The 13,549-nt window shown below is 30.3% G+C and overlaps 1 protein-coding gene across 1 annotated transcript; it reads right to left on the bottom strand.

Annotated features, from left to right (window-relative positions):
• Positions 1-331: 331 nt before the first annotated feature.
• LOC131953159 (caspase-8-like) lies at positions 332-13,000 on the bottom strand. The gene is made up of 13 exons (XM_059316217.1): positions 12,894-13,000; positions 8,197-8,712; positions 7,738-7,907; positions 7,414-7,490; positions 6,445-6,559; positions 6,264-6,332; positions 5,879-5,965; positions 5,545-5,652; positions 4,359-4,457; positions 3,152-3,371; positions 2,971-3,050; positions 1,862-2,057; positions 332-1,582 (listed from the first exon to the last, which is right to left on the bottom strand). Exons 2-13 carry the CDS (start codon positions 8,565-8,567, stop codon positions 1,444-1,446), a joined length of 1,731 nt encoding a protein of 576 aa, XP_059172200.1. The 5' UTR covers positions 8,568-8,712; positions 12,894-13,000; the 3' UTR covers positions 332-1,443.
• Between the last annotated feature and the right edge of the window lie 549 nt (positions 13,001-13,549).

The raw sequence follows: 13,549 nt of genomic DNA, 5'->3' as shown, positions 1-13,549 counted from the left end.
TAACAGTGGCATAGCCAGGAATTGGTCATGGGAGGGGTTCAAATATGTTTTCCATATGTATAAAATCATATATATATAAATATATATGTATATATATATATATATATATATATATATATATATATATATATATATATATATATATATATATATATATATATATATATATATATAGGTGTGAGTTAATGGGAGGGGTTATAACCCCCCCTTGCCTACGCTACTGTAGGCTAATATTTTTATCTCAGTTGTTGAAACTATGCAATGGGCCTTAGGTAAATCCTCATTCACTGTATTGATACATCAGTAATGAAAACACTGTCAAGATGTTCTGGAAAGTTTAATACATTCTCTGTGCACTTGCATTCATTTAAAATCATATTTGTGAATAACATATTTATACATCTGTTTAATTATTTACAAGCAAATACGATACTACAAGTGCATAATACATGGGTATTAGTAATTAGGCATAGTTATCACACAGGCATGAACCAATATATGGTTTAAAAGACATATTAACACATTATTAGGCCTACCATATAGCAAACTTGCTGACTCACCATTCTCTAACAAAACATATAAAAGTTTATCTCATTAAAACTTGCTTATTTTTGTTTATGGTAGTGATGCATTAGTTGATAGTGTGTGAATGAGTTAAAAATGCATATATACTATAAAAACAGTGTGCATCTCTATGTCATGCAAACTTTTGTATGAAGTGTATTTTTGAGTGTTAATCTGGGTAAATAGGTTGTGAAAGATTTGAAATAATTTCCTTACTCAACTGTGAACATTTGTAACTTGTTTTCTTTTAATTAAACAATTTGTTTAAGCATTAAACCTTTTGAACAAGGCGTAATTGTTTTAAAATAATTTTACACAAAAAAAAAATATATTAAAGTGTTGAGTTGATTTTTACCTTTAAAAAAAATATACACATGAATATAAAACAGTAATAAAATCGCTCAGCTGCAAATTAAATTTTAATTCTTTTAATGCCAATCATTATTAATGTGTGAGGGAGAATACTAACAAGCACTGGTAAATATCTTATTTTACCTTTCTACTCTACAATACAAAAAATGTTTTGACTGAACAGTGGAGAGTATGAGTTTTAAGTAAAATAATCTGAATTTCAAACCTGGGTATTTTAATAGGAATTCTAGGTATTCTACAGGTATCTACAATATTATTATCAAAGGGAACTTAATAATTTGATCCAAACAAAAATATCTGTTTAAATTCAGCAACTGATTTCAGATGTATAATAAATTAACATTAATAAATAGCTTAATTTAATTAACAATTTTAATAGTTGGGTCTCTAAGGACATTTTGTATCACAATACACAAAAAAAAGAAAACCATATTATAACATATTTTAACATATGAATACAATATTTCTCTGTAACAATTTAATTTTCTCTTTAGTGTACATTATTTGTTACAAGAACTTAAGCAGTTTTCTAAGCGTGTACTGTGGAGCTGGAATCTGTTTGTACACATGGAGCTGCCCCACAGGCTCGTAAGATTTCTTTGACACTTCCTGGTTGACCCTAGTCAGAAGCGTCAAGAGATCCTCTCTGACAAATAAAACAAAGTAACTTGACATATTGTTAATGTTACTGAAATGGTTCCATTAAAATATATTCAAAATGTCACAAGTATTTTAAGTTATTGAATATCAAAAAGCAAATTAATTTCAAATACAGTAATGTTTATTATAATTACATATTTATTATAATACTATATAAAAATTTCTGTATATAAATCATAAACCGGGTTATGATTTAGGATAAAAATATATGATACAGTTAAAATTATTAACCTTAAAAATATATGATACAGTTAAAATTATTTACCTGTGAGCATATTTATCCAATGCTTTTGTTAATTCATTGATATAAAAAGCTCCTTTAGATCTGCTACGATATGAGACAGAATCAGCCATTGTGGCATAGCCAAATAAAAAATCAGCTTCATTGGGAATGACATCACGAGAAATTTGTACTTCTGGGTGTGGTGCATCTTCTTCAATTTCAAACTCAGGTTGATACCCTGGTATATAGATTGGATTTTTAAAATGACGCTTGTTCCATACATTTTATAGAGATACAGCAAAGTATAAAAAGCTTTCAAATGTTTTTAAGACAACCCCTTTTTACTTTCTCCTATATATGAAGTATAGAGAAAGTCTTGTAATGGTGCAAAAAAAAATTGAGATTTTTACAGATCTCGAGGTTTTACATCTCACTGATACGGAAAAACATAATTTTGCAATCTTGTCGGTATGTCTGTGTGTCTGTCTGTGTGTCTGTCTGTCTGTGTGTGTGTGTGTAAACACGATAACTTGAGTACCGTTACAGCTAGGTTGATGAAATTTCATATATAAGTATTTTATCAAAATCGTAGATCCGTATCTACTTTTGAGCGATTTCCGATAACCGGAAGTGGTACTTTTTCTACTTTGAATTTTTCAAAAGCCTACAACTTGAGTACTATTTCAGATAGATAAATGAAATTTCACCTGTAAGTAAAAGATCTAATTCTCTACCTTCTGTTAAATTTTGAGTAATTTCCGTTGACGGGAAGTACTAATTTACGCTATTTCCGATTTCTCAAAAACGCATCTAAATTTATAAAGTACTAATAATATTGCGCACCATTATGAACATCTTTATTCGGCGTTCGCTTGGTGCGCAATACTTTTTTCCTATGAGATTCTATTCTATTTTAAAAAGTTTAAGTATTTAAAATGGATTAAAAATCATAACTATATCCCGAGTTCCCATCCCCTGTTGTTTTATATAAGAATATTCAAGAAAGTTTAGGGGAGATCACTCCCGGTTTATTTATAAGATGATTTATTATGGTGTTTAACATAACTATTTTCACAAAATAAAGACCAAATTTTAAATAATTAATAAAAACATCCTATCAAATTTTTACAGTATTTTTATGTAAGACCTACCAGGTTGATATGTCTTCCCCCTGCAACATTGCAGGAAAAAAAGTTTTGGTTTCCCAGCAAGCTGCGGACAAAACTGACACCTGTTGAAAAAAAAAAATTAAAATTACACACTCAAATTATGTTTGAAGAATTCTCTGCGATATAGAATAAAGTGAGAAATTAAAATCTAATGTGGGCCTACTTGAAAAGATCAGTGATCCACTTGATTTGGATCTTGCGGCCATTAGATGCATGCACAAATCCTTCTTCTCCATGAGACAGGATACAGCAGACAAAACAGTCATAGTCTTTATGGTCACTGGAAGCAATTCTTAAAAGCCTCTGTGCCATCTCAGAGTCTGTCAGATTTTCCTCAGCCTCAACTATGAATTGTAACCTTTCAAATGTCTTGCGAAGAGAGGCTACAATTTTAAAAAATAGAACATTTTAATAATCTCTAATTTGTAAACAACATGTTGAAAACTCTATGCATTAATTTGACCATTTTAAAGTATTTTAACAGCAATACAGGGTGGGATAATTGAATTTCTCAATAAATATTAATTCTATGAATGTTAAGGTAAGTTTAGACATAGACTGTTGATGCTAGGAATAAAAAAAACAACAGTGAAGCTACTTTTGGAAACAGGCAGTTATAATGCTCTGTAAGCATCATCCATTTTAAACTACACCCTGTGCATTAAGGGTCACCCATATATGACATTCATACACAGTTTAAGTTTCCCCTTATGCATCCTCCATTACAATGTACTGGTTATTCCAAAACTAAAACAGTAACTTAATAACCTGCATAATATAACATATTATGTTACTTATTATACAATAAATAAATTATTATATTAAAAATTTATATGCTACTTATTTATATAATGATTTATACTATTCAGAAATGCACGTTATTAAATAGTAGAGAAAACATAATGTTTTAATAAATAAATATATGATGATCATTTATTTTATTAAACTTTTAAAAAAAAAACATATAACTGAATCCATATCTGGTGCGCTCCGATGTTATTTTTAATCACATACATACCTTAAGTGTGTGCCTCAAAATTTTATAAAGTATATATTTAAGACTTACTTCCCCTTTAAGCTTATATTTAAGCATGAGCACTGTTATTTAAATTTATAAATCTATATGCAGGTTATATGAAATTCACTGTTAAATTTAGCATATGAAGGTATGACTGGACCCAAACTGCTTCCCCCTTAGTCCTCATGATTCTACAGAACTTTTTTTTTAGACCTTCCTCCTCATTTGTAAGTTATAAATTAAAAATAAAACCTAATGCAAATACATAATGTTCATTTTCGTCTTTTCAAACTAATCAGATAATAATATAAGTCAAGTCGAAGGAGTAACGCTGTATTTAGGACATGTGTACCTCTGTCATGCTCTGACCCCATTCTGTCATCCAGCTTTATGGCTTCATGGTCAGTTGAGTCGTAGGTGAATTTATGGTTATCAAATATAACACATAAACCTGGAATAACAAACTTAGTCTTTAAAAAGTATAAATAAAATTCTTTTAAAAATCTAAATTTAGCAGTGTGAGATATTTAAGAATACATTTTTAATTTGGTTTTTAAAGTAATAACCAACAGATGTAATTACATAGATGTAGAGGTAAAAAAATAATTTTTTTATGACAATAGTAAATTTAATATAATTTTTACAAGTTAATAATTGATTAAGTTATATGTGGCACAAGTTTTTACAAGTTTAAGACTTAAAATGTTGGTACCAAGAGTAATTTGCTAAGAATGAAAGTTGTTTGACATAATTGCAACAAATTGTAACAAATTAGATACATTAAGTTAAGCTCTAAATGCATTAAGTTTTATTTAAAATAATAAAACCTCTACATTTATATAACTTTTAAAAATCTTCTTCAAATACGCAAGCATTTATTTAAACCATTTAGGCTACTTGTGTTTTATCAGAATATAAGGCCAGCATAAAACCCCCCAGATATGCCTACGTCAACAGGCCATGAGACTGAATGAAAAAAGTAAGGCAGTGTCTTTTACATGTTGTAGAGATAATGTTTCTGTGACCTCAGCATATAAACTGATCAGCTGCCTATACTTTCCTGAGAGTTCAGTCATGTACCCATATGCTCTACAGTTTGACCATGCTGTCCACAACTGAGCTAAAGCCTTTTGTAAATTCTGAACTTTGATTTTACAGCCATTTTAGATCAGATAACAAGGATCGGTGTGGTCGAGTCGGTAAAGCTCAAGGCTGCTAAACTGAAAAGTCTCGAGCTCGAACCCTCGGTAAGATGAGGCTCGTTAGCTGGGGACAGCCACTCTTCTAGGAGAGATAACTCCAAAATCAAATAGCTGCTGCCTTGTAGTTTGTTCTTGGTTGGACAAAAGCTATGGAAGCAAATCCAAAAAGAAAAGCAGGCTGAAATTGGAATCAACGGCCTAAATGATGGCGCATAACCAGTTGACACAAATTTACTTAATTGTGTTGGAGGGGATACCTTTCAACACTAAAATTAAGAACAAAGAATAAAAAGAAGATCAGATAACAATTGTAGTATTTTGTTGAAAGACTTGTACCTCTAGGTCGAGCAGTCATTTTATAATACTGCAAGCAATCATCTGCACCATAATCTAACATGTCTAAACGTTGCTGGACTGGTTCTGCTGCAGATTCTGTACATGGGACTAATGAAAAAATAAAATATACAGACCTAATTAAAATTTTCAACATTTAGAAACAAAAAATTTACAAAACAAAGTACCAAAAGATACCCAGAAAAAGAGAATAATAAAATAATTAAATATTGGGATATTAGTTAATATGATTGTTGAAAAGATAATCTTATGTATTATAGGTACTTTTTTATTGTTTTAATTTTTAAAACTTTTGTTCATTGTTAAAAAAACTCACCAGCAATAGTAATTTGATCTAATTCCAGATGATCATTACAGTGGGATTGACCAAAATGCTTTGCTGTTGTTTCATGTACTGCTGCTTCTGTTAAATAAGCAAACATTTATTTTACACATTATTTTTTACTCAAATTACCATTATACAAAATACATTATTTTATTACTTCTACTTGATATACTTACAACATGCAATATTTAAATAGTAAACTATTACATTTAACAAAACTTAACACCCAAAAATACACACAGATCAGAGATTATAACAAAAACAAAAAGTTAAATACTGGTATGTTAGTTTATTAATTATTTTAAAATAATACCATATCTTTGTTTTTTTTACAATATTGTCCCATGTAAAATATTTCCTAGTTAGAGAAACTCACCTTCAACATTAAACTGGACTTCACCAATAGCTTCATCACTCTTAACACCTGTTCCATTTGCTGTAGCTCCTGATAAAACAAACAAGCAATGTGAGAGCAAAATGAGAAAACAGGTTCAATGTTTTCTATTTGCATTATTTCACTTGTCATTTCATTGCTTGAATTATGATGAGTAACTTACCAATTGCTGGGTTTGAAGAAGTTTCAGCACTAGTTTCAGAGGCAGACGCAGTTGAATAGGTGAAATTGTTTGAGTCTGAGTACATCGAACTCTCCTGTACTGGTGATTGTTCTGTCTATTAAATAAAAGTATCATTGAGACAACAATTCTGCTTGTAGGGTAAGGTTTAGGGTTATGTTTGATCAATAGGCAACAATGGTTCTAAGTAAGTAAAGTTCCCCTTCAAATCTGACGGTTTATGGGGCAAGTGAAGTAGAGTTCACTTGTTTCTGTGACCTCAGCATATGAAGAGATAGTGTGGTCAGCACTAAGCCCAGCCGCCTTTACTTTCCCTAACATGAGTTAGGTACCCATCAGAGCTGGGTGGACTCAGGGACAGTCTACTGACTTGAACCTGGATTCGAACTCGAGACCTACGGGTTAGCAGCCCAGCTATCTACCGCTAGACCACTCTGTCCCCAATGGTTCTAAGTATTAATTTGGATTAGCTGTTGGGTTTACAGGATCAAAAGAAAAGAAAAATTACGTTTCAGAATATTTTCATGATATAACTGATAAATGACCAATAATCTGAAAGTACTTACATAAATATTTTACACAATTTGGTTTTCAGATTTTGTATGAACTACCAATCACATTTTTAATTTCTTTGATTTTTTACAGGGAATTTTATCAATGGAATTTATTAGAATTAATACGAAGCACACACAATATGCTAAACACGTCTTTTATTTTTTTATTTTTACACCAATGTCTTCAATTAAGACTATATCTTTGTGCCATTTTAAAAAAAAAAGATAAATAAAAGTACACTTGGATCTATAAACTAATATAAAAATATTTTATTTTTTTGTAAATAAATGAACAATCAAGTGAAATAAGTGACACTCTATGCATTAACTGGGGAGGGATGAACAAGCAAAGGAGAACACAGTTGAGCAGCAATATAATTATAATCTAAATACTAACCTCATAACTAGCAGGTTTACTATTTTCTTCAGGTTCATGTGTCACATCCATGGAACTTTCATCCAACATGTAATTTTCTATTTGATAAGTAACAAATGTAACAAATTATTCTACTGTTTCTTGAGAATCTAAATTATTAATTATTGCAATTAAATGAACAATTTAAAAAAAAATAATTACAGAAAAATACTATTACTGAACATACAGCATTTTTTTAATGAAACAAATTTTTTTAAAAACCTTTATTATTAAAATAAAAAACTAGACCACATAGTATCCAAGTAAAATGAATGTATTGTTACTTGAAAACTTACAAAAACATACCTTGGTACTCTCTAATAACTTCCACAAGGTCATTCCTTTCAATCAGTTGAAGAAGCTTTTCAAGACCACTAACATTATTTGGTGATATGGCAGTGTGCTTTAACATGTAGGAGAATAAGTCTATTCCAAAATCAACTTGATGTCTTTTAGGGACTTTCCCATAATAAAATCTAAAAAATTATTTTTGCACAGATTATGGTCAGTGCTAAAGAAATTATTACACAAAGTTATAACAATATATTCATGCACCTTTATTTTTTGTAATTTTTGTTAAAAATAACTATAACTATAAAGAAAATAACAAAGCCTTAAGAATAACAAAATATTATATTACATAGTATAATAAAATGTAATATTTAATAAATATAGATGTACAGATTTTATAATTTAGTAAAATGTCTTTTCAAATTGATACATTTAATTAATTTATGAAATAAATACTGCTCACTCAGTTCTTACTTTAGTTTATCAAGATCCTCAGCTCCAAGATCTTCACTTATATTAAAAAGAAGAATCCGGAATGGAGAGATAGATGAATTAGTTTCATAGCTGTTAACAGCCCATTTTGATTCAAGCCGTTTTGCTAAATCCATTCGTCCAATTAGGCGAAACATATTTACCAAGTAACTTACATTGTTTTCAGACAGTAGGCGACTTTTATCCAAGGCTTCAAAAATTTCCAAACCTGTTTTGAAGTTGGCAAGAAATTTTTTGGGCACAGAAGGCTCACATAAAAATTTCAAATTTTTTATATCATCTTTGTGAAGTTCACTAGCAATTAAGGCCAACTCCTGTCTAAAGTTGGGCAGATGTGAATCAGTTTCTGTCATTTTTGTAACTTGATGTGTTAAATATCAGAACCATGAAAAACATGGCCTACAAAGTTTGGATGATATGATTTTTAACACTCCTTCTGGTACTGGTGAGAAAAATGAAAAAGCACATTTGGCTATCCAGGGTATTTAGAATATATTTCTGAAACAAGAAGGCAAATTAAAGGTTGATCAATGAATTGATAATTTAATATTATAGTCAATAGTGAATGATAAAAACTGTATTCAATAAATTTGGCACTATCCTTTAAAGCATATGGCCTAAAATATCTATTAAAGTTTCTTATGCTGGATTATTTAACGGGGGTGGGAATACAGATGTCCCCGGGCGCTGACCCTAGGGCACCAAAATGGGGCGGAAAAAACTAAAAGCTAATTTTAGTTGCAGTTTTAAATTCTCAATATAAAAAATAAATGGGGGGGGGGGGAGTTTTTCCCTGGGCGCCGGGAGGGGTAATCTCTGGGTAATCTATTATTTTAGGTATGTAAAATCGGTCGAGGCTAGTAATGTAAATATGTGACTCCTTTAATTTTAGTAATTATTTTACATTTTAGGAGGATTTATTTTTTTAACTCTTTAAGACCGTAACGACGCTCCCAGCTGTTGACAGGCCTGCCTGCCATACCGCAACGATGCTCCCAGCGTCCAATAAAATTTTCTCTATTTAATAAGTTGTTTTTTCAGAATCCAAGTTTTTAATAGCAAATCTAGGTCCTGATAACACTAGAGCGCCCTTTTTCGTTGTATTCACTTCTTGTAGTTTTCTCGTTATGTTGATTTTGTATTTTATAGAATTATTTTTGTAAAATAACTTGCAAAACGGTATTTTTTTAACACTGCGGAATGCCATTCAGAGGCCGAGTCTTAACGTTTACGTCAGCGCATTATAAATTTAACCAAAATTAAAGTATTTATACTAAGACTAATATGATCCATGATTGTTGTAGAAAAATGAACATACTTTTGTTTTCTATGAAATTTTTTAATACAATTGGTTAAAAACAGGTACATTGATGAAACTTTGAAACATTTTTGTAATAGTCAAAACAAATCCTCATAAAAATGTGAAATAACTATCAAAATTTAATGAGTCAACTTTTTTTTCACATTACTAGTCTCGGTCGACTTAGGTACCTAAAACGACAGATTACCCAGATTAATGATTAAATTAAAGTTACTAAACCAAGCTCATTTGACATTTACTTTTAATTTAACTAATAACTAAAGTTTAGCAACTATCTTAATCTTATTATAATATGCTAACTTAACTTAAAATGACTTAATTATATTTTATAATTATTAAATTAAAGACTTAGAGCATAAAATATTAAAATAATATCTAGATCTAGATCATACACTTAGATAGATTAAGATGTAGATAATATTATATTAAGATAATCATCAAAATTTAATTTTACAAATTTGAAAATTAGATTTTAGATGCTAGAATTAGAATAGTATTAGACTAAATTAGTAGAGTAAGAGTAGAATACTAAGAACTAAGAATAGATTTAGAAAATTAGATAGTTGGCCGATGCTAGCTGGAATAAGATACGAATGCGCAATGGAGAGAAACTACGGCTTGCCATCGCGGCGATGTTTTCTATGGTACTGCGCATGCGTGCGTTTACAACAGCAGAACCCTAACACCAACCCTAATCCTATCCCTAAGCCCTAACCCTATCCCTAACCCTAATTATAGCCCTAACCCTAGGTCACTGCGCATGCGCAGAGCTATCTTTTGCCGACTAAGTGGAGACGTTGGGGAGAAAAATCTTCTTCCGAGTAGTCACTTCGTTAATACTAGATTTCTAATACTATAAATCTAGATCTAGATCTAGTAGTTAGACTAGTAGTTACTATTTCTATTTAATTATTTAATAAATATTTATGATTATATTAATTAATATAATGGTAATCTATCGTTTTGGGTACGTAAAATCGCCCGCGACTAGTAATGTGAAAAACAGGTGACTCCTTACATTTTAATAATTATTTCACATTTTGAGGAGGATTTATGTTTTGAAAAATACAAAAATGTTTCCTTGTTTCATTTATGTACCTGTTTTTAAACAATTGAATTCAAACTTTTCAGTAATAAATGAACACCAGCGATGTTTCCAACAGATGCAACCATGCTCATTTACTATAGCAGCCATCTTGTTAAAGTTTTATTTTTATAGACTTATAGCGCGAGATTCAGGCGGAAGTCACTCTATTTTACAAATGGCTGCTGTTTATATAGCAAATCTTGCTTGCAGACACTTAAAAGTTAATTTCTGGCCTATATTGATATATTTAGCCATTGATTTGGGTTTATTATTCATTTATCTATAATATTTGACACAAACATATCACAATATACTTCTATTACAGCCTTGACAATGAGGTAACGTTTTCGTACATTAATAGTCGCGGGCGATTTTACGTACCCAAAACGATAGATTACCAATATAATTATTTTCAGTAATCTATCGTTTTAGGTACGTAAAATCGCCCGTGACTAGTAATGTGAAAGACAGGTGACTCCTTATATTTTAATAATTATTTCACATTTTAAGGAGGATTTATGTTTTGAAAAATACAAAAATGTTTCATTTATGTACCTGTTTTCAAACAATTGAATCAAAACTTTTCAATAATAAATGAAGACTAGCGATGTCTCCAACAGATGCAACCATGTTCATTTACTATAGCAGCCATCTTGTTTAAGTTCTTTCTTTGTTAACTTATAGAGCGAGATTCACGGGAAGGCAACTCTATTTTACAAATGGCTGCTGTTTATATAGGTAATCCTGCTCGCAAACACTGCTGTTTAAAGTTAATTTCTTGCCTATATTCAGATATATCTAGCTATTGATTTAGGTTTATTATTCATTTATCTATAATATTTGAATTTGGCACAAATATATCAAAATATACTTCTATTAAAGCCTTGACAATGCGGTAACTTTTTCGTACATTACTAGCCGCGGGCGATTTTACGTACCCAAAACGATAGATTACCTTATTTTCTTATTATAGGCCTAACACAGTAACTAACTAATAAAATGGTAATCCCTTAGTTTAGCGTCGGTTATTATTCAGGAATCGTATAGCAGTAAAAAACAGTAAAACAATAACAAAGTCTGTCACACACTTCCGGAATTCACCGGAAGTACCGTAAACCATACTTTATTTGGCGTCTTCTTTTATTTTTAAACAGAATGTTTAAAATTTGGATAGATTTATTTTTGTAATCATTTTTACATTTTGTAATCATTTTTACTATTTTCGTAATCTAGATTTGGTAATCCCTTAGTTTAGCGTCGGAAATTATCGGGTAATGTTTGTTGAGTTTCGGTAGCTAGAGTTACGGTAAACCATGGTTTATTTGACCATTGAAATATAAATAAATTGAAAGTCGATTGTAGTAAATTAATGTTTTATTTTTTTAAGTTTAATCGACAAAAGGAAACAAGAATAAATATAATAGTAGATTTAAATTAGTAGATCTAAAAATAAAAGCATATATTAATATAAATATAAATAATGTATCAAATGTAATAATTTAATGTTTTTGGCTTGCAGCGGATTTGCGACCATTAATTAATTAGATCTAGATCTAGCTAGATATCTAGCTGCTAGGCCAAGTAAAAAAATCTAGATTACGAAAATAGTAAAAATGATTACAAAATGTAAAAATGATTACAAAAATAAATCTATCCAAATTTTAAACATTCTGTGTAAAAATAAAAGAAGACGCCAAATAAAGTATGGTTTACGGTACTTCCGGTGAATTCCGGAAGTGTGTGACAGACTTTGGCATTGTTTTACTGTTTTTTACTGCTATACGATTCCGGAATAATAACCGACGCTAAACTAAGGGATTACCCTAGATTTTTTTACTTCGCCTAGCAGCTAGATATCTAGCTAGATTTAATTAATTAATGGTCGCAAATCCGCTGCAAGCCAAAAACATTAAATTATTACATTTGATACATTATTTATATTTAATAATATTTATATATGTTTTTATTTTTAGATCTACTAATTTAAATCTACTATTATATTTATTCTTGTTTCCTTTTGTCGATTAAACTTAAAAAATTAAAACATTAATTTACTACAATCGACTTTCAATTTATTTATATTTCAATGGTCTAATTACCGAAACTCAACAAACATTACCCGATAATTTCCTACGCTAAACTAAGGGATTACCAATAAAATAACTATTTAAAATTTTTTTAGGCCTAATAAATCTTATAACTCAATTTTGACTCATTTCTTAAGGCTACTGGTAGTAGATCTAGATTTCGATTTGATCTAACTAATATTACCCACGACATCGCATTATTAGATCTATCAGTAGGCAAAATTAATCCGATAATCTTTCAATCTGGATCTATGAGTTTACTAAAGTTGAGAAAGCAGCCATTGTTGTTTCCCTTCTTGAATTTCCCCGGACTAAATTTAAACTTATTAATAGTGATAGGAAAAATCCAGTAATGTAAATAAAGATCTTGGCTAGTCTAAATAACTAATTATCCGACTAATTAGCTCCTTAGAGTTTTGTTAGATTATCAGAAAATAAACAAAATGTCAAATATTTAATGGAAAATTTAATTATTCAGTTGACATACATCCTACGTGTGCACATTGCTGTTTAATAAGAGTTTAAGTATGGGTAAGATAAAAACGGAAATTTCCGCTAATTGCTTAAGGGTCATCCATTTATGACGTCCACACGCGGGGAAAGGGGGGGGGGGTCCAAAATCCAAAACAATTGTGGACGTCATAAATGGATGACCCCTTAGCTATAAAAGCAGACACCCGAAAGGCCGACAAGACAAAAGGCCGACATGGACAAAAGACCGACACCGACAGCCAAAAGGTAGACAGCCATTAGGCCGACAAACCACAAGGCAGACAAACATAAAAATATTAATATAGCAAAATATGAGTTACTACATAGCTCATATCCAGACAACCATAA

Source organism: Physella acuta, unplaced genomic scaffold (genome assembly GCF_028476545.2).
Source record: "Physella acuta isolate Inbredline_101_S28 unplaced genomic scaffold, ASM2847654v3 ptg000912l, whole genome shotgun sequence".
NCBI classification, from domain to species: domain Eukaryota; kingdom Metazoa; phylum Mollusca; class Gastropoda; family Physidae; genus Physella; species Physella acuta.
Note: the sequence above shows the minus strand (reverse complement) of the source record. Positions and strands in the feature narration are given on the sequence as shown.

Coding starts and splice junctions, on each gene's coding strand:
- LOC131953159 (XM_059316217.1), bottom strand. CDS start 8,567: ATGACAGAAACTGATTCACATCTGCCCAACTTTAGACAGGAGTTGGCC. Junction 6,333..6,444: donor TTCTTCAAACCCAGCAATTG/GTAAGTTACTCA, acceptor TTGTTTTATCAG/GAGCTACAGCAAATGGAACA. Junction 5,966..6,263: donor AGTCCAGTTTAATGTTGAAG/GTGAGTTTCTCT, acceptor CTTATTTAACAG/AAGCAGCAGTACATGAAACA.